General features: G+C 40.8%; 2 protein-coding genes across 8 annotated transcripts in view; one reads left to right on the plus strand and one right to left on the minus strand.

Moving 5' to 3' along the window:
- The window catches only part of agbl4 (AGBL carboxypeptidase 4), a 332443-nt gene extending 328600 nt beyond the window's left edge, over nt 1-3843 (minus strand). The window contains exons 1-2 of the mRNA XM_040052989.1: nt 3723-3843; nt 2340-2462 (exon numbers count right to left, since the gene is read on the minus strand). Coding sequence (XP_039908923.1) covers nt 2340-2462; nt 3723-3768 — 169 coding nt within the window. The 5' untranslated portion in view covers nt 3769-3843. The remainder of the gene's footprint in view (nt 1-2339; nt 2463-3722) is intronic.
- elavl4 (ELAV like neuron-specific RNA binding protein 4) overlaps nt 3789-21991 on the plus strand; it is a 73713-nt gene continuing 55510 nt past the window's right edge. For 3 of the 7 annotated variants that reach the window (XM_040052995.1, XM_040052997.1, XM_040052992.1), the window contains exons 1-3: nt 3789-3903; nt 7612-8913; nt 9605-9745. In XM_040052995.1, the coding sequence (XP_039908929.1) occupies nt 8866-8913; nt 9605-9745 (189 nt within the window). In that variant the 5' untranslated portion in view covers nt 3789-3903; nt 7612-8865. Of the gene's footprint in view, nt 3904-7377; nt 7504-7611; nt 8914-9604; nt 9746-21991 lie in introns of those variants that run through there. The other 4 variants (XM_040052993.1, XM_040052994.1, XM_040053001.1 and 1 more) reach the window with 4 other exon arrangements.

Raw genomic sequence — 21991 nt, forward strand, 5'->3', positions numbered from 1 at the left:
ACAGTAAATGATAACAGCAGGTACATTAGCATACGTTAGCTAACTAAGCAGTTGTATCTTGTGTCTAAAAAACAAGAATCTTAAAAAACGCGCAATTTAATGGCGTTTTGGCCCAACATGAGTCAATTAAGACCCAAAATAATAAACAATATTCCTGCGGTAATCATAGCAGAGAGTTCGTTAACTACCTCAGATACAGAGAAAATAATATACTGATAAAAGCTTCCTGAAGCTCCCTGGTGGTTTGTTACTTTCCATTTCATGCTAGGGAAAAGATCATTATTGTTCCATGCTTTTCACAGCAGAGCTCGAATAGGTTGTCAAATCCCTATTAAATACAACTTAACCTAATTAATTTGTTTAGTTTTGTGATGTGTTGGAATGTAAATCTTTTAAGAGAGATCTTTAAGTTGATATGCCTTTATAAGTATGTCTGTCCAGGTATCGGTTTGCCCTCTTGTGGATGTAACGCAATATATAAATGGTTCGGTCCTGTGTGGGCAGAGGTTTGAACGAATAATCAAATTTGAACAAGAGCCAATGAGGTATTCTGCAAAATGTGCATTGTAAAACATTTGTATTTTATCGTGTATATAGAGAATGAGTAAATGTTTGAAACACAGCACTATATTTTTTACAAGCCTACATACTACGTGCATATATATCCACATTTAAGCATGAGCTATACACGTTATCTAGAATGTAACAGCACAACGGCCTCTATTTTAAAATTCCTGGGCTAACTACTATTTTTGCCTAGTAAATATTTTAAAATCCCAGAAACTTTTACATAAAAGTGTAAGAATGAGGACTTGTCCCTATTAATGGTGCGGATGGTGTCCAGAGATCTGTTTTTACATTCTGTGCTCTCTGGTCATGCCTCTGTCAGCAATGACCAGATTGTTCAAATATGTGGGTTCAGTTTAGAAAATGAAATAAAAATGTAGCTAAATGCAATATAATGTGCATACATAGTAGTTGTGTATAAAAAGGGAAACGCCAGCAACTTCTGAAAAAAAAAAATTAAAAGTGGAGCATCTTTTGTGTCTAAAGCTCTGTGGTGTGTTTGACTGCTTAAACAAAGAGACTGCTGTGCTGAATATGCTGCTTTAATGCAGCCTCGGTAAAAACTAAAAATGTGACTGTCGCCCATAAAATTAAGGTAACACTTACTACTGTTAACAACACGAGTCTGTAGTTATTATTGCATCTTGGAACTTCTTTAAGTCTTCCAAATTAGTGCTAGGGCAAGCAGAAATCACAGCTTCATCAGGAGATTGCAGTCAAACACGCAAATCAAATTGATTCTCAACTGCTAGATAAGGAAAAACAAGGCAGGAGGAAAAAACAGAGTGCAACAAGGTTGTTGCCCAGTTTACTGTGAAAAGATTTCAGGGATCAATAGTACCAGCATCTCATCCACTTTCACAACAACAACAAAAAAAATTTCTGAACTGTGAGGACCCTGTGTATGGATAAAAAGTTTTAGAAAACAATTTCAGACAAACGAAATGGAAGATAACAGACAGGATGATGTAGAGATCGCAGGTTTAGTTTATGCTCTCGCTGACACACACATGGAGACACTAAGGGAGCAAAGCCACATTGCAGACAATCTAGGTGATGTAACAAACACAAACTTTTTTGTTAAAACTTGCAAGCTCAATTAAAAAGGTAGCAAATACTGTATTCTGACCACAACCACGCTCCAGCCCAGGAACATAAATAACAGATGTCATAGGTTGCCACTTTGTCTATCGAGTTTTTTTTAATTATTGTTTAAAAAATTTAGATTCAGCCATGGAAATACAAAGCGAGGGCAAATATACAAGATGCTAGCTAACAATGGACAGAGGCATGTCAGATTTAAAATTGTTTTAAACTACAAATATTAAGATCACATAACAAAAGAATTGTACAAATGTTCAAACAGCATCTAGCTAAAGCTGACCCACTGATTGCTTTTGGGTAACTACAGTCAGTGTGCTAGGGCAGCAGTGACAACCAATAATATTCGGCTTCAACACAGGTCTTATGACAGTACAATATTATCTAACAATAGATTTTTTTCAAATGTCAGCATATATACCCACCCTTCACTGGGAACCTGGGTTGCATGGAGAAGAAGGGATTGTTGTGATTTGGTCACTGTGCTTGCAGGATGTGGGTAGCTGTCAGTACAGCATCTGATCTAACAATTATCAATTATCTGACTTTTCTGCTAAACAAATCTGCTTAAAAAAAGTGTCAGCCAGCATGAGAAAGTCTTGCTTTTCCATCCAAGCGTGCACCCTGTAATTATGTCTAAAGGTTAAATATTGTGTTTTGCAGTTACTCACCACTTTCAAAGCATGCATCAAAAACCAGATGTCCTTTTCGTGGAGTTCCTGAGTATCCTGGTGGGCTCACCATCAGCTTGTTTACGTTGCCCACCAAGGCATCCTCTCCCCCAGCTTCACGGCCTAAAGAACAAGTGCAAAATGTAGAGTTTAACTTTACTCAAAGGAGTCTCCGATCACTGTGTGTAAACCCTTAGTTCCCAGCTGTATATGAAAATTTCATATAATATAATACAGTTGTTGTTATTAAAGTAAGGACAGGTATTTACTCCAATAGAAAAAAGAAATGGTTCCTTTTCTTATGTTGTTGTAATGTTGACTTTTGTTAGAATGAAAAAGGAGACACACACACCAAGTCTATAAAAAATAAAAGATATAAGGATAGGGATAACTAATTCACATAATGTTGTTGTTAAATGTGAAGCGCCACAACATCAACAGTATAAGAAGTGTTGATTTTATATATTTTATTGGTATTAGTAATTAGCACTAAGTGGTAATTAGGCTGTTCATTTCAACAGACAATTTCAACACATAGTTACTTTTCCTTGAACAAGTGAAGTACAACTGGACTTTTAATAAGTTAATACCGTAACTCATTTCCATTTCTTACGCCGTTGCTCGTTAATAAAATAGTAGTATATTTAGTTTAGATCTTTAAAATTAAAACAATCAATAAAGCTGCGTTTTGTACAAATATGCAAACAACAATAATCAGGAAGGTGGCAAAGAGGTTTTTTTTCACAACTGTGGAGTCCAAAGATGGTAATTAATAAAATAAAATAAAATAAAAAGCGTAAGTGAACTATGATAAACATGATAAAACCCCTGCCACAACAAATATTATTATTGGTTTAAATGTGCGTTTTGTTTGTTTAATCCTCCCCCCATTACAGTGGCGTGTACCATTTGTTAAGAACTGCTCATTTACGGTAGCTTTCATTTAGAAGGATAACAGACAAACACCGGTTTTAATCACCAAGAGAAAACTTCAGATACAACGGAAAGCTAATTAGCTCCACACCAGCTCACTGCAGTCTGAGTAACAAAGCTAGCTAACACAATTTAACAAACAGTCTGCTCGGCTATGCAGCGGTTAACTTTGTCATGGCAGCAATTATCTAAACGCACATGCAGCTCATAATATGGTTGAATAAAGTCAACAGCAGCACAGCTAGCTCACGCTTGCTGGTGACAGGACTGTGTTTACATTTTTGCACCTGCTAGCTAGGAGGTTAACACGCTTAACGTTAGCGTCCATAAAAAGAGACCTAGCGAGCCAGTCACGCGCGCATATTATTGTGAGATAACGGGCTATCACGCGCTTCCCTCTGTTTGTATAGCAATGAACAGGTTGCCGTGTTAAAGCTCATATTTACACACCAGCGTCGACATCGCTAACAGTGTTCTCCTCCATCTTCCTCTCCATCTGCTACAAAGCAGCCGACGCTCTCTGTGAGTTACCACGGCAACGGAGCAAAAGGAAGCAGGAGAGGCGCTGCAACCTTCATCGGGGAGCCGCTGCACAGAAGACACCCAAGAAATCGGTTCTCCCGGGCAATGAGTAAGTAATAAACCCGGTGTTTGATTATGTTTGTTTAGTGGTTACAAAAATCATTAAATATTGAAAGTAAGCTGTGATTTATCAAAGCATGGTTGGTTCAGGACAAACAAAAAACTGCAACTCTGAAAAGGTCACTCACAGAATTTCAAGTTAGTAAGAAAGGAAGTGAAGTTTGTGACTTTTGTTCTTGAGAAGGACTGTATACGCAAAGTGTTTTGCAATATAAACTAAAATACATGGATAAAACCAAACATGCACAAAGCTTCTTTTTAAAGCTATCAGCAGGGTCGACCGATCTTAAATCCATTGGAACTTGGAAGCCACACCATGAAAAGCACAATCTCCAGCACCTGGATCTAGGTATAGCCAACAAGTATTAATCAGCTGACCTACTATATGAAGTTTGGATGAAGTAGTTTACTAATCTAGGGAGGCATCTGACCATGAGGAGCTCTGAAAGTGGTCACTAATATCTTAAACTGAACTCTAAAGTTTAAGAGGAGCCAGAGGAGTGTAAATAAGACACAACTGGTGTCACCCAGAAGGTCGAAGTCCCTGGAAAACTTCGGGAGTAAGCCTTCCTTCTTATTACACATGCATTTCAAACGTATACTGAATTAACATCAAGGCTAAGAGTAATTAAATAAAATGGTGGAAAACCTTTATGGTTCAAGATTTGATATCTTGTAATTCTTCTTCTAACACACAGACACACACACACACACACACACACAAATATATATTCAAAAGAATAACTAAATAAATATTTTTTAAAAACCTAGTTCTATGTTGGATTCATGGCACTGGATAAGTTTGTCCTGCTTTTCAGGATGATGTACAGGCTATGGCTGTAGTGAGTATTCTTTCTAAAGTGTCCGTTAAGCTGTTCACTGATGCTTCCTAGCTGGATGCCAATAGATGGTTAGAATTTGGCAGTTTTTATCACTCACTGCGAAGCCCTGTGGTGTTGCCCCATGCACAAGCCATACAAGTACACCAACAATGTACACTGGCGACATTTACATTCTACAGGAATCAGTAAACTAGACAAGACTCCCATTGCAAATTAAATAGTAATCTGTATACTGCACACTCCTCAGTTTTATTGCAGTCATACCTGAAATAAACCTCATTTTGAAGGTATTTTCAGAGAAAAAGCCAATCAATGCAAGCAGCAGCCAGAGATTCTGAATTATCCTGCAGATTGATTAAAGCTGGAGATTTTCTAGACAATTGGAGCAGAGATGTCATCAAGGCCAATCAAGCCTGGCCCTATTCCTTTCCCATTACAAAGGCTGCACCTGATTAAGTACATCAAATGAGCAGCGGCACAACTCCTGGAGCAAGAGCATACAGGCTGCTGCAAATTTTCAGGTTATAAGCTGTGTGTAACAGGACTAAATGAATAAGACAAGAGAGAGGGCAATGGGGTTTTTTTTTCCCATGTGCATGTGTGATCTGTATTTGATGTCGAGCATCAACAGGCCACTGAGTAGATAGATCGGACTGATTATTTCTCAGATGACAGGAAGAGAATACCGGGCTCCTGTGTAATATTTTGTTAAAATTGAAAATTGAATAGCTGTCCGCCATGCCATGTCATTCCTTTAACACTATGCCAATTAAAGAGCTGTACGGTGGTACAATCATTCATTTTCAAGAGAGAGATTGAAATTAAATTATAGAGCATGAGAAGAATGAATTAGACACGCTACATGTTCCCTTGTTTCTCAGCTCTTATCAAATAGAGAGGCTGCATGGGAGTGTTCGGATGTTCCATAAGATCCTGGCTATGGATACTCGGTGTAACTACATCTCATGGCTGAAACTCACATCAGTTTGTGAAAGACAAAATTTTATTCCAAAAACTTACCTGACATTATAACAGTACCTGTGAAATAATGGTATCCTGCAGTGAAAGTTAGGACAGGACATAAAACTTGTTTTATCATTTAAATGCCTATGCACATTAGCAATATTACAGGAGAACGAAAAGGTGCATGAAATCTTTTTATGGCTTTCCTCTTCTTTTAAAGCTTTACATTCAACAATAGTGTGTCCTCTTAAAAAAATGCCTGAAGAAGTTGAAATCTTTCTTTCTCCCCAAGTTGCATGTGTGCTTTACTTCTACTTACTGGTGTCTGCTCAGTGGATCACCGAAACCAGAATAACACAAAAGAGAGGTACATTCCACACATGTGGACTCTCAAATTTTAATTATCTCTCATGACAGTGTATTTTCACACGCCTATAAAAATATATTTGACCCCTCTGAACATACGATCGTGCTTCACATGTAGACAGTCCTGTCATGGTTAGTGTGGCTTGGTAGTGACTGGATTACACACCTCATCATTTAAATCAGTGGAAAAAATATACAAAAAATATATTTTTTCATTCTTTCAGAAAGATAGTCTTTCTTCTGAATCGCAAACTGATCAAATGAGTCAGCATTTGTAGCTTTGTGCCACAAAAAAAACACTGACACAAAGAATTTCTGTGAGGTTTTTTTTTATCCCGGCATATGTGTATTCAAGAGGAGGAAATCTGTGTTTTTCTACATTTGTATTCCAGCAACTACAGGGAAATCCTTTTTACTCCAGCCAGCTGAGGACGTCCACGCATATAGTCCATCATCGATGAAGAAACAAGTCATGCAAAAATAAAAAACACAGGGCACAAGAGGCTCAGAGTTGGAGATGGGCAGTTGTGTGAGGCCGGGTGCGGAGGGCTTAGTAGGGAAGTAGAGACCATCCGGCAGTACATAGAGAATCACTATGGTGACAGCAATCAGGGGGCTCAGGGGAGTGAGGCTGGGTCAGAGAGGAAGGCTTGAGAGGCAGCTGACTGAGGAATCAGCTCTCACTCTGAATGATTCAACTGACAGCTCCCCCCAGGGCTGTGCCGGACCAGCCGTCCCCAGAGACCGCGGCTTTACGGAACAGGGATGCGGCTAGCAGTCCTTTTCTAAGGAAAAAATAAATAAAATAAGTGGAATTGGAGCCAAGACGGCGCAACAGTGCCATAACATAGTAATGCTGTTAATGACACCATCACTTAACTTGCTACAGCGAGCAATTTTCTTTTAAAGAAAAGGAAAATGTGCTAATTTAAAACATGTAAACAATATTACGTGCCGCATCCTTGATGTGAGTGTGAGTCTCTCTACATATATTTCCCTCCCCTGTTGACATAAACATCGGTTAAAAGTAGCAATTTGCTAACACACTGCTTTACACCTTACCATTACCCCTTCTATCATCCATTCATCATCACCCACTCCTCTCCCTTTATCTGACACTTTCTCTGTCTGTTCCTCCCTCTCTCCACTGTGCTGGACAGCATCCACCTAAACAGATGGTTCAGTGTCAATAGGCTGCTATTAACTGGCCGCTCTCCCTGCTCTGATCCAAGACAGCAAAAAGCACATTTAAAGCACTGGGAATAAATGCTGTGCCACACTGATGAAGCTAAGATTTTATTAGCGCAAACGACGACGAGCCCATTTACTTTAAAACCGTCACCCTCATAAGCTACTTTTTTTTTCTGTTAGTTTCTCAGAAATAAGCACAAATTGCATGTTTACCACATCAGATGCAGGTGTGGTATTTTTTTTATGTATTGTTGACTGAGTTCAAGGATCTAGTGACTCATATTCTTGGCTCACATCCCCTTAATATTTATTTATTTTGCTTTTCTCTTCCATAGTTCGGATCTCCTGCCATGTCTGTGACTAGCTGCTTCGTCATCTCTGTGCCACACCCTGCTGAGGAAAAGGACAACTGCCTGACCTTGAGGCTTGCATCTGCTCAACCCTCACTTTTTCCATCGCTGGTAGATATTAATAAGAGGTACCCTTAATTTCCACTCCCTTGTGGTTCCTCCTCAGAAGGTGCAGATTTGACTACATTCCATTACTTTATTTTTTAGCCACATGAAAGAAAGCACTAAATGCTTCCTTCTTTCCGGAAAGCCTTGATAGCCCTTTTTCAAATGTAATCTACATCATAATTAGACCCAAACAATATGAGTTTTCGCACTTCCTAGAATATTAGTTAATGCCGGTTGAATGACGAGGAAGCGAGAGCCAGTCTAAGTATAAATGTTCCTTTACAATCTGCATCTGTGTGTTATAGACACACCCAAAAAGAGGAGAGAAGAGGATAATATGAAAGGAAAGATAGGAGTGGCACGGAGAGGAAGGGATGTGGCGGCGATGGTGTCGCTGCTGCTAGAACAGTCTTCCCACCTTGTGGTAGCACGGAGAACTGTAGCTGCCTCAGTGCATGAGCAATGGGGGATGAGAGAGAGATGGAGTGAGAGAGATAGAGCGAGAGCATAGGAGAGAGCCAGAGGGAGCGATACACAGAGAGAGCGAGAAAGAGAGAGAGAGAGAAAAAAGGGAGGGGAGTTTAAACTAAGTGCAATGTTTTGGGACAGGCTAATCTGTTAGTGAGCAGTGTGAGGATCGGAGCGTATTGTGTGAGCCAGTGTGCGGGGGACAGATAAGGGAGCCAGCCAGCCCGCCAGCCCGACCCACCGACCCACCGACTGCCTGACTGCTTGTTTTAATGTGCTGACTCTGGGGAGATTTTAAAAGACAGCATATTGACTGCTTAGACGTGTGCGGAGACCCTGGGCACAAACGCCACCACTACAGCCACAACGAGCAGAAGTGCATCAGCAGACAGGGGAGAAAGAGCCAAAAACTAGAGGACTGAAATATCACAACTCCAGAATCAGAAAATTAAAGAGGATTTTTTTTTATCCCCCTCTTTTTAAATTGATTTGATTTTTTTCTTTCTTTCTTTTTTTGTGTTCCTGGGACTGACTCCCAACTGTAGAAAAAAAAAAAAGAGGAGGTGGGAGCAAAAACAACAACAACAACAACAAGAACAAAAAAACTGAAGAAAATCTGAAAATAAAAGGACAGAACGAAAAAAAAAAGCACCGAATCTGAACATGTTCGAAATAAGCCGAACACTCAACGCTGCTTTGTTGAGCAATGAGGTAAAGACATTTGGATTTGCTTATTCCCTCCGCACCTCACCTGTGTGTGTCTGCTGCCAACCATTCTGTCATGTGTGTTATCGTATGTCAGTGTGTGTGCGCGAGTCTTTACACTTCTATATGCTCGTAGCTAGAAGACAGAGGGGATGATTGATAACAGCAGCTGTTTATTATATTTCCCAGCACGATGCTTGGTGCAGAAAAGGGGACCGCAACGCTTCTCACCCTCACTCATCCCGCCTTGTAATAATAAATGGCGAGCCAGTGTCTAGACTTTATATCCTCCTATTGTAACAAAACTAAGGTAGCCTTTAAACCCATCAAACATAGGCTTGCTTGTGAAATTGTCCACCTGGGGCTAAAATTGCTTGTGTGCCTTCATGTGCGCCTACGGTATGTCTGTTAGCGCGAGTGCGTATGGCTGTGCGTATGCTCACACGTGCATTTGTGTGAAAGCAAAGGGTTCTGTAATGCCCCTCTGCCTCCCTCTTTCTTCATGTCCCCCACCCCCCACACTCCCTCTTCTGTCCTTTACCATCGTCCTTCCTACCTGCTGTTATCTGCTCTCCTTCCCTTTCTCTCACACCTATTCTCTCTCTCTCTTTTTTATCCCCCCCCCCCCCCCCGTTTCTGTCTCTGTCCTCCCTTCTCCTCCCGTGTCTCTGTATGAGTGTGTGTGTTCTGTGAGCAGCATCTCAAGATGATGGCGAGGTACGGGCAGCTCTCGGGACTAGCAGCCAGTGGCGTGGGCTCCGTCCCTGAGACGCACTCGCCGCTATTTCCCAGGGATCTCCTGTCATCGCCAGCCCAGATGGGCTACAGGTCACCCCTGGTAAGAGGATAGACAGACCAATATTTATCTCCATCCTTTTAATGAACGATGGCATAAGAACAAGAAGTGAATCAGGGAGAAGCGATGGTAGTGGTAGTAGTAAGTGTGTGTGATAATTGTGTGTGTGTGTGTGTGTGTGTTGAGGAAAAGAACAAAAGGGCAGAAAGAGAGCAAATCAATTGTGGAATTCTGCCTGTATCCCCAATGGATAGTATTAGTAAATATTTACATTGTTATGTTTGTTCAATTATGGACGCCTACTCTGTCTTTAGCCTCTGCCAGTCAGACTGTTATCAAGGGAATTTGAGGTGTTTGTGTGTGCGTGCATGTGCGTATGTGTGCATTTGTGAGTGTAATATATTTCCTGTTTGTTGAATTTTGTCAATGTTGTTAGGAATCTAAAATATTCATTTATCTGCTTACTGCCTGACGATGAATTAATTGATGTGTAGTAAATTTAAAGAAGAGGGCCACAAGCGCAGCTGTTAAAATTCCAGACTCTTTACGACAACCTCGACATTCAACGAATGCATTTGAACACCCTGAGGAGCCCGTGTGTGATTTTAGAAGACCGGTCAAATCAGTTAGATTTCAGTTAACGTCTGAGAAAGCCACGTTAGCAAGCGGAGGCAGAGAGACTGTAAATAGTCGGGATATTTTGCGCTGGAGTCAACATTACTCTGCAATTTACATAGAAACGATTACTTCAGGGGAACGGGAACGAGAGGGAAAAAGGGGCATGAGAAAACCCTGAGCGTTTAGGCAAAAGAGCTGTAAGAAAATCCCTGACTCGCCGCATTAAAGCGACATGAAGCTGTGGGTGTCTAATCTGCTGTGGGCTCTTCATTGGTTCGGCTCCCCTTCAAACTGGCTCAGATCCACACCCCAGAGCCTCCCGGAAGCCTTCATAACCCACTGTCATGCTGCTGACTGTATCCAGGGGTTTCCGTCAAGTGTATGCAAATACACGGCGAGGATAAGCATTGAAATGCGTCCGCAAGGAGCTGAGCTTCAAAACTGTTTTTCCACTTTGCCTTTTTGCTTTGAATTCTTACGCCAGTTCAAAGACATCTGTCCAGTGCTTAGTTATTATACACAGCACAAAGCATGTGTTTCCCACTGCCCGTTCAGACTCACAACAGTGTTATCAGCTCTTTGCATAAAGCTGCCAGACCATGAATTTTTTCCTGAAACCAACGGAACTAATTACTTCAGTTTATTATGTGAATGGGATTGACATGTAAACATTTTTTTTGACTGTTATCAGCATCTTATTAGATGGAATTTTAAAGAAATAACCAGTCGGTCGCAGGGTGGAGCATGATGAGCAGATGACTAATTGCACATTGCATTAAAATTTACAAACAGCGTAAAAAAAAAAAATTAATTCAACACATTTTTATTATTAACTGAGTGACAGTCGGGTCCTCATCACAAATAGCTTCATTTCTAGTAAAATGGTTCGTTTTGGGCATTTTGCACATTCGCCATCAGTGTGTTTCTAGCAATGAGCCACGTCCCTGTGTGTGTGTCTGTGTGTGAGCGATCAAGCGCCTAGGTAGGCGCATACACTTGTGTATTTGTTTGACAACGTGCGCGTGTATGCCTGCGCATGATTACCCTGGTTAAAAAAGACCATCGTTAAAGTGATTAATGGTGCCTTCATTAAGCACAGCAAGATCATTTGCATACATTAGATGAATGTGCTGGAAGATTCTGGTGGCTTTGGTGTGTAGAGCCTCAAAAGCAGCAACCTCTACCTTGGTGCTTTTTTATTTGTTTTGTCTTTTTAATTGTGCAGCGGCAACCAAACATTGCTTTACCTTTTAAAAAGAGGCGAATTCATTATTTAGCAAAAATTCTTTGTCATTTAATCAATCCAACAGTTTGATATTTGTTACAATTTAAAATTAAGACACTGGATTGATCTTCTATTGGTGTAAATGACTACTTTGATAAATGGATAAATATCTTGTTTAGCTTCAGTTTGTTTAGAGCATTCACGTGCGTGTTTGTGCTAAACGTTTCTGCCTGTGTGTGCGCATGTTCACAGTCTTACGTCTCGCGTTTTAAGCTCTAGGACAACGTGTTTAAGAGAGCATCCAAAAAATTAAATTCTGAATCTATTAGAACACACGCAGCAGACAGAGGAGCATAAAATTAATGAAACTCAAATGCAAATTCTTACGCCGGAGTAAGCACACCCACCACATCGGTTTACAGCACTAGAATGACCTGGTTGACCACCTTGGGCAAAGGAGGTAAAATGTAGATAACGTGTAGAAAAACTTAATTGTAAATGATTCTATTTTTCAGTCACTGGAATCTAATTTTCAAAAGCCCACATCTAAAAACCTGCAGTGCACCGTGCTTCAGAGCTGAATGCTGTTAATTTGTAGAAAGCTCCACTGATTACCCACTGCAGGCAGCTGCTGTTCTCTATGTGACACAAGGCTTTGTTTGACAACTCCAATCTTTAATGTTTCAACATTTGAAAAAAAAAAGAGAAGAAGCTGCCTAAAGCCATTCATCAACAACGCAGCAACGAAAAGCAAAGAGGGACAAAGAAGAGAAAGGGGGCTACCATAGCTGTTGGCAAACGTGTGTAGCCACGGTATATTAACAGCCAGCAGATAGTTAGAGGTCATCTCTATTTCATAACAATGATTAGCTTCTTCCATCTGCCGCTCACTGCATTTCCCCTCTACTTGATTGCAGTGTTCTCTGTATCCAGGAAATTAGTTCATTTGTGCTCCACAACCCTGCTGTCACTGAGGCACAAACAGGTGCAGCAGACTGAGCGACGCCACAGAGGGAAAACAACGTTCACAGGAAGGGAAACGGAGATGGAGATATGTGCAAAAGCAAGAATCGACCGAAATAATCGCGAAACAAGTACGATGGCAGTTAATTAACACTGAGATCTGACAAAAGCAAATGCTGCTGGTTTATAATATTTTGAACCATTAATTTATCTGCCAAGCAGCTGAGAATGAAAAGTGTAAGGAAAAAGGTGCTAAAGCGAGAAGGCCAGTAATATTCTCTTTATAACTGTAGCACAATAATATGGTTTGAAGCCGTGCTTGTTTTAGCAAAGCTTGTTTAGCTATATTGTTCTATAGGGGGGAAGGGGGGGCTAAAGCACATTATGACGGAAATATGCGAGAGAATTTACACGCAACATCGCAGGAACAGAAACTGTAGAGCTTACACGTATATGTGTGTGTGCGCGCGCGCGTGTGTGTGTGCATCATGTCATGTTTGCACTTGATATGAGCACATGTGGTGTGTCAGTTACGGGGAGCACAGAGAGGGGCAATGCAAGGGGGGCCTGCAGGGTTCAGATTTGTTGTGTGTGTATGCACGTATAGTGACCACCAGTGCTGCAGGGAGGGCCTAGTGATCAGCAGCTGAGCCTGTGTCCCGCTGGGAGCCATCACTGCAGAATGGAGCAGGTGTCTGCAGGCTCATGCACACACACACACACACACACACACACACACACACACACACGTGTATTTTCTCTTGTTTGCTTTTTTCCTTACTGTATTTTTTTCTCTCTTGGAGTCTTTTTTATTTTGTACAGCATAGCACATTCGAAAGCCTGTTAATGTGTGCTGCATACCGTCATTGACTGTCACCTGTTTTTCATGCTTATCCACTCTGTATACTAAACACAAACAATAGAGTACCCCACCAATAGGCCGCTGCAGTGTCATGTGTCCACGCCCAGCCAAAGGTCACCTGTGACTCCACTTATGTAACGGCAGTAGTAGGGCTCAGATTCGTCAGACATCTTCGAAGCGTGTAGTCCTCTAATTCAAATGTAAACAAAAAAGGTCACACCCACCACCAGAAAGTAAAGCAGAACCTGCTGTTATTCCCACACTGACTCACAAGCCTTTTAATACATGGATTAACTTAGTCATAGTCATCACAATTATCACAGTTTACGTTGTAGGGGATTATAATTCCGTAGTGGGCTTGTAAATTGTAGTGCGGATTTTACGTCACGTCTGTGGCCACATTTATGCAGTTCAGCACGCTGAATGAAATAATCTCACTTCTTGCTGTTCAGTTTTCTTCCTTAATTCCAAAAAAATATTTTAAAAAAATCCCAGGGCTGCCCTTTTGCCTGGCGATATAAAACATTTAATTTCAGAAACAAATTTGTTCCCTCTCTTGGACAATGTTTTCACATCCAGCTGCTGTTATTTCATTTGGCTTAAGAGGATAAATACAGAAAGAATAATGCGACAGGCAAGACTGGAGAGAAAGAGCTATTGTGTTCCCGAATGTTGCGAGTTCTTCGTGTTTTGCTGTTTGCAAACAATAAATATGTAAAAATAGAAACTTTCTTCAGATGCTATTCAGAAGTGAAGTCCAAGGCAGAGGCTAAAATGTAATTTTAGGTCAACATATTTCTCCATTTAAAAGCAGTTTATGCTGTGTGTGTTGAATTATTCAGGGTTAGTGAATTAATTATAAAACTGACAGTCAATGTACTACGGATATGTCAACCTTATAAACCTTGACAAAAGACGCATTAGCCAGTGTAAGACCTTTACTGCGCTGCCTCCATCTCTGATGATAATCTCATCAGATGGTTTAAGCTCAGTCTTCTCCTGTACAATAGACACAAATTTATAATGCAAACAAAATCCCCTTTACAAAAAGAACATTAGATAGTCTCTTTTTTTGCCCATTTTGTAGGTGAGAACTCATTTTAAGATCGGCGATGTGAGGAAATGGGCCTCATTGTTGACAGCCAGACGCCTGTTGATGCTGAGCTGACAAATGGTGCCGATACTTGAGCGATTGTCTGCGTTTGAGATGCTGGCATTTTGATGAACAACACTGTTTTTTACTCTCTCGAAATTGATGGTTTCAAAGCCAACACGTTTTTATCGATTCGTTAATTGCCGGGGATGAGGCAAAGTATCCGTTGTCACAAATGATGAATGGCTGACTCGTGCAATAACGCAAAGGAAGAATGACCGGTGACGTTAAAGCAGCTCACTGGTTTCTAACAGTTGGAGCATATGTTGGCTTGACTTAATGTATAAAAAATGATGGGGGGGGGGGGTTTCCCCCGTTGATTAGCTTGCATAAAATGCAACCAAAATCCAGCTATACTGAAAAAACTCCTACAAATATATTTTGTCCGCGGTAAGGCTAACAACTAACAGCAGCAGCATCTTTATCTGCTAAACCCTCCATTAATTATAAATGTACCCTAATAGCATAGCATATGCAGTGTTTCTTGTATAATCTTAATATGTATGATTATTTGTGAAGTAACTGGGTAGATGTTAGAGAGTTACAAAATAAATGTAATTGCTATCTGGGAAAATTATGCAATTAAATCACAGTTACTAATAAACATACTGGCGGATATAAAGGGTTATATGGGGAATATAAAATCTGGGGTTTTTTTGCATGTTATTGCAAAATTTACTTCATTTGGGATATTCGCTGATAACTTGGGTCAGCAGAGCCATCGTGATAAATTTGCATGCCAAATTTCAACAGCAGGATGGCTTACAACAAGTTGTCTCTACTACTCAGGAGGCTCCGATCATTTGGCAGTATGAATTTAAATTTTGAGTGTTGCTTTTGATCGATTCTCTTGTTTGAATTTGCACCACCTCTTGGCTGCCAGTCAGTGCACATTGCTCTATCCTGAAACTCGAATACCAGGGCGGGTTGCCAAGTCGTTGGACAGGAACGGCTTTCGGGACCAGAAATTGAACAATATTTTCCTTCTAAAATTAGAAAGCGACGGTAATATTACTGGACAGACTATTTACCAGTGGCAGAAATGCTGTCAACATCATGGGGATTTATCTAGAACCTGTAGAAATCTTTTGTAATATAATATTTATATCTTTTTGGAAAGTTATACATTTTATATGTTGCTTTCCTTTCAGGACTTTAAAATATTTACATTAGTTGTTGCTTTTTTAATAATCTGTACCTTATTAAATTTGAAAACCAGCTTTCTCAAAACGTTCTTTTAACATCTTTTCTCGCAGAATTACATTTATTTATCCTGACTTAATGTTACAAAGCGAAGATTTACTACAGAATGTGCCTGGTGCCTTTTATACACAACGCCTTGGTATTTTCACAGGGGAAAATAATTTCTTGACTGTTTGCTTCTAATGACTTTTTTCTCTTTAATCGGCTAAATGCTCCAACGACGCAAAATAACCGAAACATGTCTCTAAGCATGTAGGCATTTAAACTGAAATCCAGTGGGGTTTTTCTTGTGCATTACCCACTCGCTTTTCTTCAAGCATGAGAAAGGGCGGTTAAGCATGAAGTGACATTTGGAGAGCTGGATTTGTGCGGCGTGGGCATGTTTTGGTGCACAGTGCCGATGGCCAGCTCAACGAAGGACCGTGGATGTGTCTAATTTCTGAAAGGTTATTTCTTATCAAAAGCCACAGTGGTGTAAATTATGCGGATCTGATAGCGTAGGGTTTTTGATGAGGTTTTAAACACCGCAGAGTTTCTAACAAAAAAGGGGACTCGTTTCTGCAGAAAGATGACTGCAGAAACGACAAAAAGTAAATATTGTACATAAAATGCTCGTAGAGTGAGCAGCGGCAATTAAAGAACCTCAAGTGGGAAACACTGCGCGTTCTGTGTTGCTTTAGGGTGTGTGTGTGTGTGTAAGTGGGGGGAGTTGTGATTAAAGCCTCCACCAGATGGACCACAGCGGTCGCCCTGTGAGCATGGCTGTACCCCGACCAGGATCAAACGCAAAACGGGCTGCCATCCTCACAGCCCCAGAGCCCACCAATAAATCCCCATGATCCACTGACCCACCACACTACGGCTTCATTTTACACATACAGTTTATACTAGAGAGCACAACATCAACAGAAAGAGTGCGGCTCGGCGTCCTAATGATTGCCCCTCATCTTTTACTTCAACTATATGCAAATACGGATCTTTACATTATCTATACATCTACAGCTAGCGGAAACTTTATGATTACTGAGAGAGCTGTTGGCCTGCTGAAGTTGAATGTCACCCCAAGCTGTGGACCACTCTGTTGTCCAAATGGACACTAATCCACCAGAGTCCTGTTGAGAATACACTCTCGGTGCCAGAACACATGCCAGACTCAACAGCAAATGCATAGCTAAGCCTTTCTGGGCACCTACACAAGCCATCTCTCATTTGTGTTCCGTTACAACCTCAAAGACCATTATGACCATCATCTCTTTCATATAAAAGGGAGGGGCGATCACAGTGCTGGCTTAATAGGTTCGGTTTATATGCATTCATGTGTAGATTTGGTGTATTTATGTATATTTCCTGATATTTTCACGCATTAGAAAAAAGAAGAAGTAGAAAAACAGCAGGGATTTTGAATTAAAACAACAAACGAGGACTGTAAGAGTGCAGAGTTTACATAGTGGCTGAACAAGCACACACCCTCAGATAGAGACAGCGCTTTCAAACAGCTCCCTGTCACATCTCTGCAGCTTGCAAAGCTCCAGCCATACCAAACAGCTTTGAGTTAAAGTTGAAGAAAGTGGCTGTGACAAATGCAGCACAGCCTTGTTCCGGGATCAGCGTGAAGAATTCATTTCTGATCTAAGGAGTTTCTACGAGGGAGAGTGACACAGGCAGGGGTTAAGCTGACTGCGTATCATGCCCAGTGACACGGAGAGAAGAGGATGTAGGAGGAAAGCACCAACTAGATTAGCTCAATTTCACCAAAGAGGGGAAAAAAAAGCCTTTAATGTGATGTACATTTAGTTAACATCCGCCATTCGAGGGATCCTCTTTCTGTCTCAGGTTACCGTGAGTTAACAGATTTGTAAATGGCAGGCCAGTGTGGGATTTACTCATTAGTTTTTCCAAGGAAAAAGATCATTCAAAATGAAAATTTACACGAGCAACATCAGAAACAAGGCATTCAGAGCACAGGGCTGTAACTCGTTTCGATTTGGTTACATTGGAACGCAGGATAAGTGCTTGATTTTTACAGCAAGTTTGAGATTTGTAATATTTGTTCACTTTGTACTCTTGTACATTTATCCCTTTTCTTCCAAAATAATTTAACATCATGTGCCCTTGGTCACTTAAATAAGATGCCATTGTGTTGATTCTGTTTGTCCTGCTTATAGACACGGGTTTTGTGGTAGGACTATGTCCAGCTGCTGTAATCCATTACTAAACTGCCAGAGCACTGTAGCCCAGTGGGGCCTGCTTTTGAGGAGAAAGAAAAGAGGTGATTTGACTGATGATGTAGGCACACCGCGCATCTGTGACTTACCAAGCATCAGCCAAATAGTGTGTACGATTTCTTCATGAAAGTAAACCTTCTCGTCTTAAAAATGAAACCAAGCAACAAAAGTCAGCAGAGTCCAAACTGCCCATTGTTGTCCAGAAACAGACATGTTATCGTGTTAATAGCTGTCTGGCGGCTAGACCCGGCGATGCTGATTTTGTCACTGGAGATAGGCAAGCTAAAGGCTGTGATTCTCATTTGTTGATTGTTACCGGCAGAGGGTGGACACCTGCCAGGAAAGAGGCAGTCATCAGTCTGAGTAGCACAGCAAGATGCTTCTACTGCCAGAACTTCAATAGAGCAACTAAATCTATCCTTCAAGGGCAAATCAAAAAGATCCTAAGTGAACCACGGCACACCGAGGAGGGTGCGCTGAGCTATTAAATGTATTAGGCTGTTTTACTGCGTCGACTGCTGTGAATTATGGGATGTTTTTAAACCGAAATTAACAAGGCCTGATAAGTATTTTATTATTCTCCACGGGTCTGTTAAAATACCGTTTTGTCCTCAATTACTGTGTTTTGCCATACTGCGATAATTCAGGTTCGTACTGTTTTCTGTCGGAAGACGAGTTTTTCCTTCCAAACACAAGTTTTCCTTCTCTTGTTAATTATCAAGGTATTTTCTTCCAGCACTTTGAGGTAACACCTCAACTGGCATCTTCACTTCTCTCCCTTTAAATAGAAGCCTTATTATGCAGAGTGAAACATAGGACAGGTGTTGAAACACTGCGTGTGACAGTTAACAAGACTCAAACCGAGAGCACCCACAATTATCACTGTCTGCACACTGCATATTCAAACCGAACCTGCTATACGGCGTACGCTATTCTTCACCTGCTCTTTCGCACTTGTTACCAGAACGCTACGTGTTGGCTGCTTCCAGAGTATAATGTGTAAGCACAGCTTTAGTATGTGTAATTGTGCAAACCTCTCCCATTGCGCGTACACAAACAGATCCTTCTGGGTGTGGCAGAGATGTAGCGTCTTGAGTTTGTGCAGGAAAATCAGAATGAGTAAAAGAGTAAGTGGAACTACGCAGTCTGCAGTTAATCCATTAAGGTCTGTGACTAGGAGGGGTTTAGGGAGGAGAAGCTGGGCTGAAGAGAGGGCAGGAAGAGTTCATGACAATTAGCCAGCTCTCTGCTTTCAGAATTAGCAGGTTGGAAGCACAGGATGAAAATACTTCTGAGGTGCAGGCCTTACATCTCCAGCTGTACAACAGAGACTGTGTGAGAGTGTGACACGCTCCATGAATAAAATTTTTGTGTATGCCTAGAATCAGCTGTCCTTTTTGTGTGTGTTTATGGATAAGAGCCAGAGCCAATAAGCGAGATGGGGCTTCACATTGCTGACAGTGTGGCTGGCCCTGCTGGGTTATAGCCACAAAAGCTTTTTAACTTTCAAAATGTTGCAAAAGGAAAGAAATATCATTTATCTGCTTAAAAACGATTTAGCGATCAGTCATCATCTAAAAGGCCAAATAATGCATCCAATCAAAACTAGGCACTTTTTGTGCAAAGTATGACAAAATGAAAATGCAATTAAAAAGAGTAGCCCGTTTAGTTATTAGCATTAATTGCTTTTTTAAATTTATCCAGTGCTGCATTGCAGTTTATGTGCGCTAGACATAAACTGTACATAAAGACAGGCCAGATCCACGAGATAATGAGCTGTACTGTAATATCCAATCTGGAGAGTATCTCAACATGAATGCCCTTGATAGAGTATCTTAACCACTCCCCCCATCTGTCCACGCACAATATTATAATGCTCAGTGTATGTCCTTAAGTATGGCAGCAACATGGCTCCGTCTTTGATATGCGTCTGTGTACAGAAACTGCACGCACTCCATAACACCGCGCACGGGAAAGAACAGATTGTGTTTATAGCTGGTAGTCACTTTCATTGCCTTTTAAAATCATTGTCCTGTAGCGCAATCTAGCAAAATGACACACAAAGCAAGACAACTGCGAGGGACTATTTTCACTTTCAAATCATATTCTCATTTAGAGAAAAGGTTATTTGGTTTATATTACAGTGGAGAGAAAAACAACCTCCAAACACTGTCTATTATGAAATAAGAAAATTATCACCCACTTTATTTTACTGCCTCTACACACTGGCAGTTAAAAGTTGACAAAACACATAGACAAATTTTTTTTTTTAAAAAATAGGCGTGATTTGTATGCAAGTCACTGCCATAGATTTGACTTTCTACTCCTTACCGTAGGGAATTAAAATGCAACAATAAAAACACAGTTTGGTCAAGAATATTAAAGGCTGTTGGGTGGAGAATGTCTTTTCCTGGGTCCTACCCAAAGCCTTTATTAAACTCAAAGGTCAGCGCAGGAGGATAAAAGATGGATAGAAGACGGAGGGTTTGTTGCCTGTACTATTCAGCTGCAAATTTTGCTTCTCTCTGCTCTGTGGCAGAAAAGATAAAAAGCACATCACAAAGGAAGAGAGACAGAGACGCACTTCTATTTTAATCCATTTTCATTGTGCTTCATTCTACATTACTCTGCCTCTCTTATGTTATGTACCGTGTGATCGGTACAAATCTCCAGACTGCAAGTGCCAGCATATTTTTTTATTCTATCTGAAACAATAGCGAGCTTGTTCAGCCCATCTTTCCCCCTTGTGCACGTGCATGTCTACTGCTCCGACCTAATGGAAGGCGTAGTAAGGTTTCTCATTAGTATGTCGGCCACATGGCTTGGTTAGCTAGCTAGTTGTAGCTAAACAGACAGGTGGACGTTAGGGAAGAAGCAGAGAAACTGGGAAGCTTTAGTTCAGTCCTAACACATTTTTTCCCCCTGTTTTTTAACAGTGTTTTATTTTTTCCACTGTGTTCATTTGGGAGCTAATTTGTCAACCTACTTGAGTGTATGGTTGAAAATCCCGATTTAAAATTGTATAAATACGCATAGTGTTATTTCAGGTGTCAAGGTAGTTATTGTGTGTATAGTGCGTCCCCTGTGTTTTTACAGTAGATTATATATGTAGAATATGGCCCTTTCATGTGTTGCAGAGGTTGTAATTTAGTTTCAGACACAAAAAACTCACACTCAAGTGATTTTCAGTGGATCGTTGGCTTTAAGACCTGAAAATAATAACCCGTGCTGTTATTCTCAAATGCTTTGACATGTCAAAAAGTAGTGCCAGGTGGTCCAGTGGGACTGTAGGTCCCTTGTTGATTAAACAACTGCTTACCACTATTTTTCGAATAAACGTTGTATTTAATCAGTGGCTAGAGACTTGTAACTAACCATTACCATTTTTTAATACTAAACACAATCAATAAAAGCAATTTGCTTTCAAACTTTTCAGATTACATATGTATATTATACTGGAGTCTTGTATCAGGATATATTTTGAGCTGCAAGATGAGGAGATACCTCTCTTAGCTTAATGGATGTCCACTAGTTCCATTAGGTTTGCTGGGCCTCGCATAGCTGAAGGCTAGTTGAAACAAAACAGCAGGAGATTAAGAGTTGACAGCCTCTTATTGCTGCATAGAACACGAGGAAAAACAATGTGATAATGTGCTGCGAAACTGATGATGTTTTGATCTCTTGGCAACCCGAGGATATAGCCACTGCGATATCAAATGAGGCTTTATGTTCATCTACAGCATAAGGTGTTTGAATGTGTTATAGAGCGGGAGCCAGAATATGTGTGCATGCGAATATATTATGTGTGCTAATAGGTATAGTAGGGTGTCAAGCAACATGTGTTTCCGTATTTGCATTCTGATTGTACGCATGCGTGTGTATGTGCGTGTGTTTGTATGTAGCCTGGTTTGAAGCTTCAGCCAAGAATTTCTGCCTGCAAGGTAACTGTGTTAAAGGGAAGCAAGAGCTCCCTCTTCTTGTCTGCCTGAGTTAAAGGCCAGGTGGACAAAATGAACCTGAGGCAGGTTTGGGGCTTGAC

The sequence above is a fragment of the Simochromis diagramma genome, unplaced genomic scaffold, assembly GCF_900408965.1.
Source record: "Simochromis diagramma unplaced genomic scaffold, fSimDia1.1 OVJJ01000419.1, whole genome shotgun sequence".
In the NCBI taxonomy this organism is placed as follows: Eukaryota; Metazoa; Chordata; class Actinopteri; order Cichliformes; family Cichlidae; genus Simochromis; species Simochromis diagramma.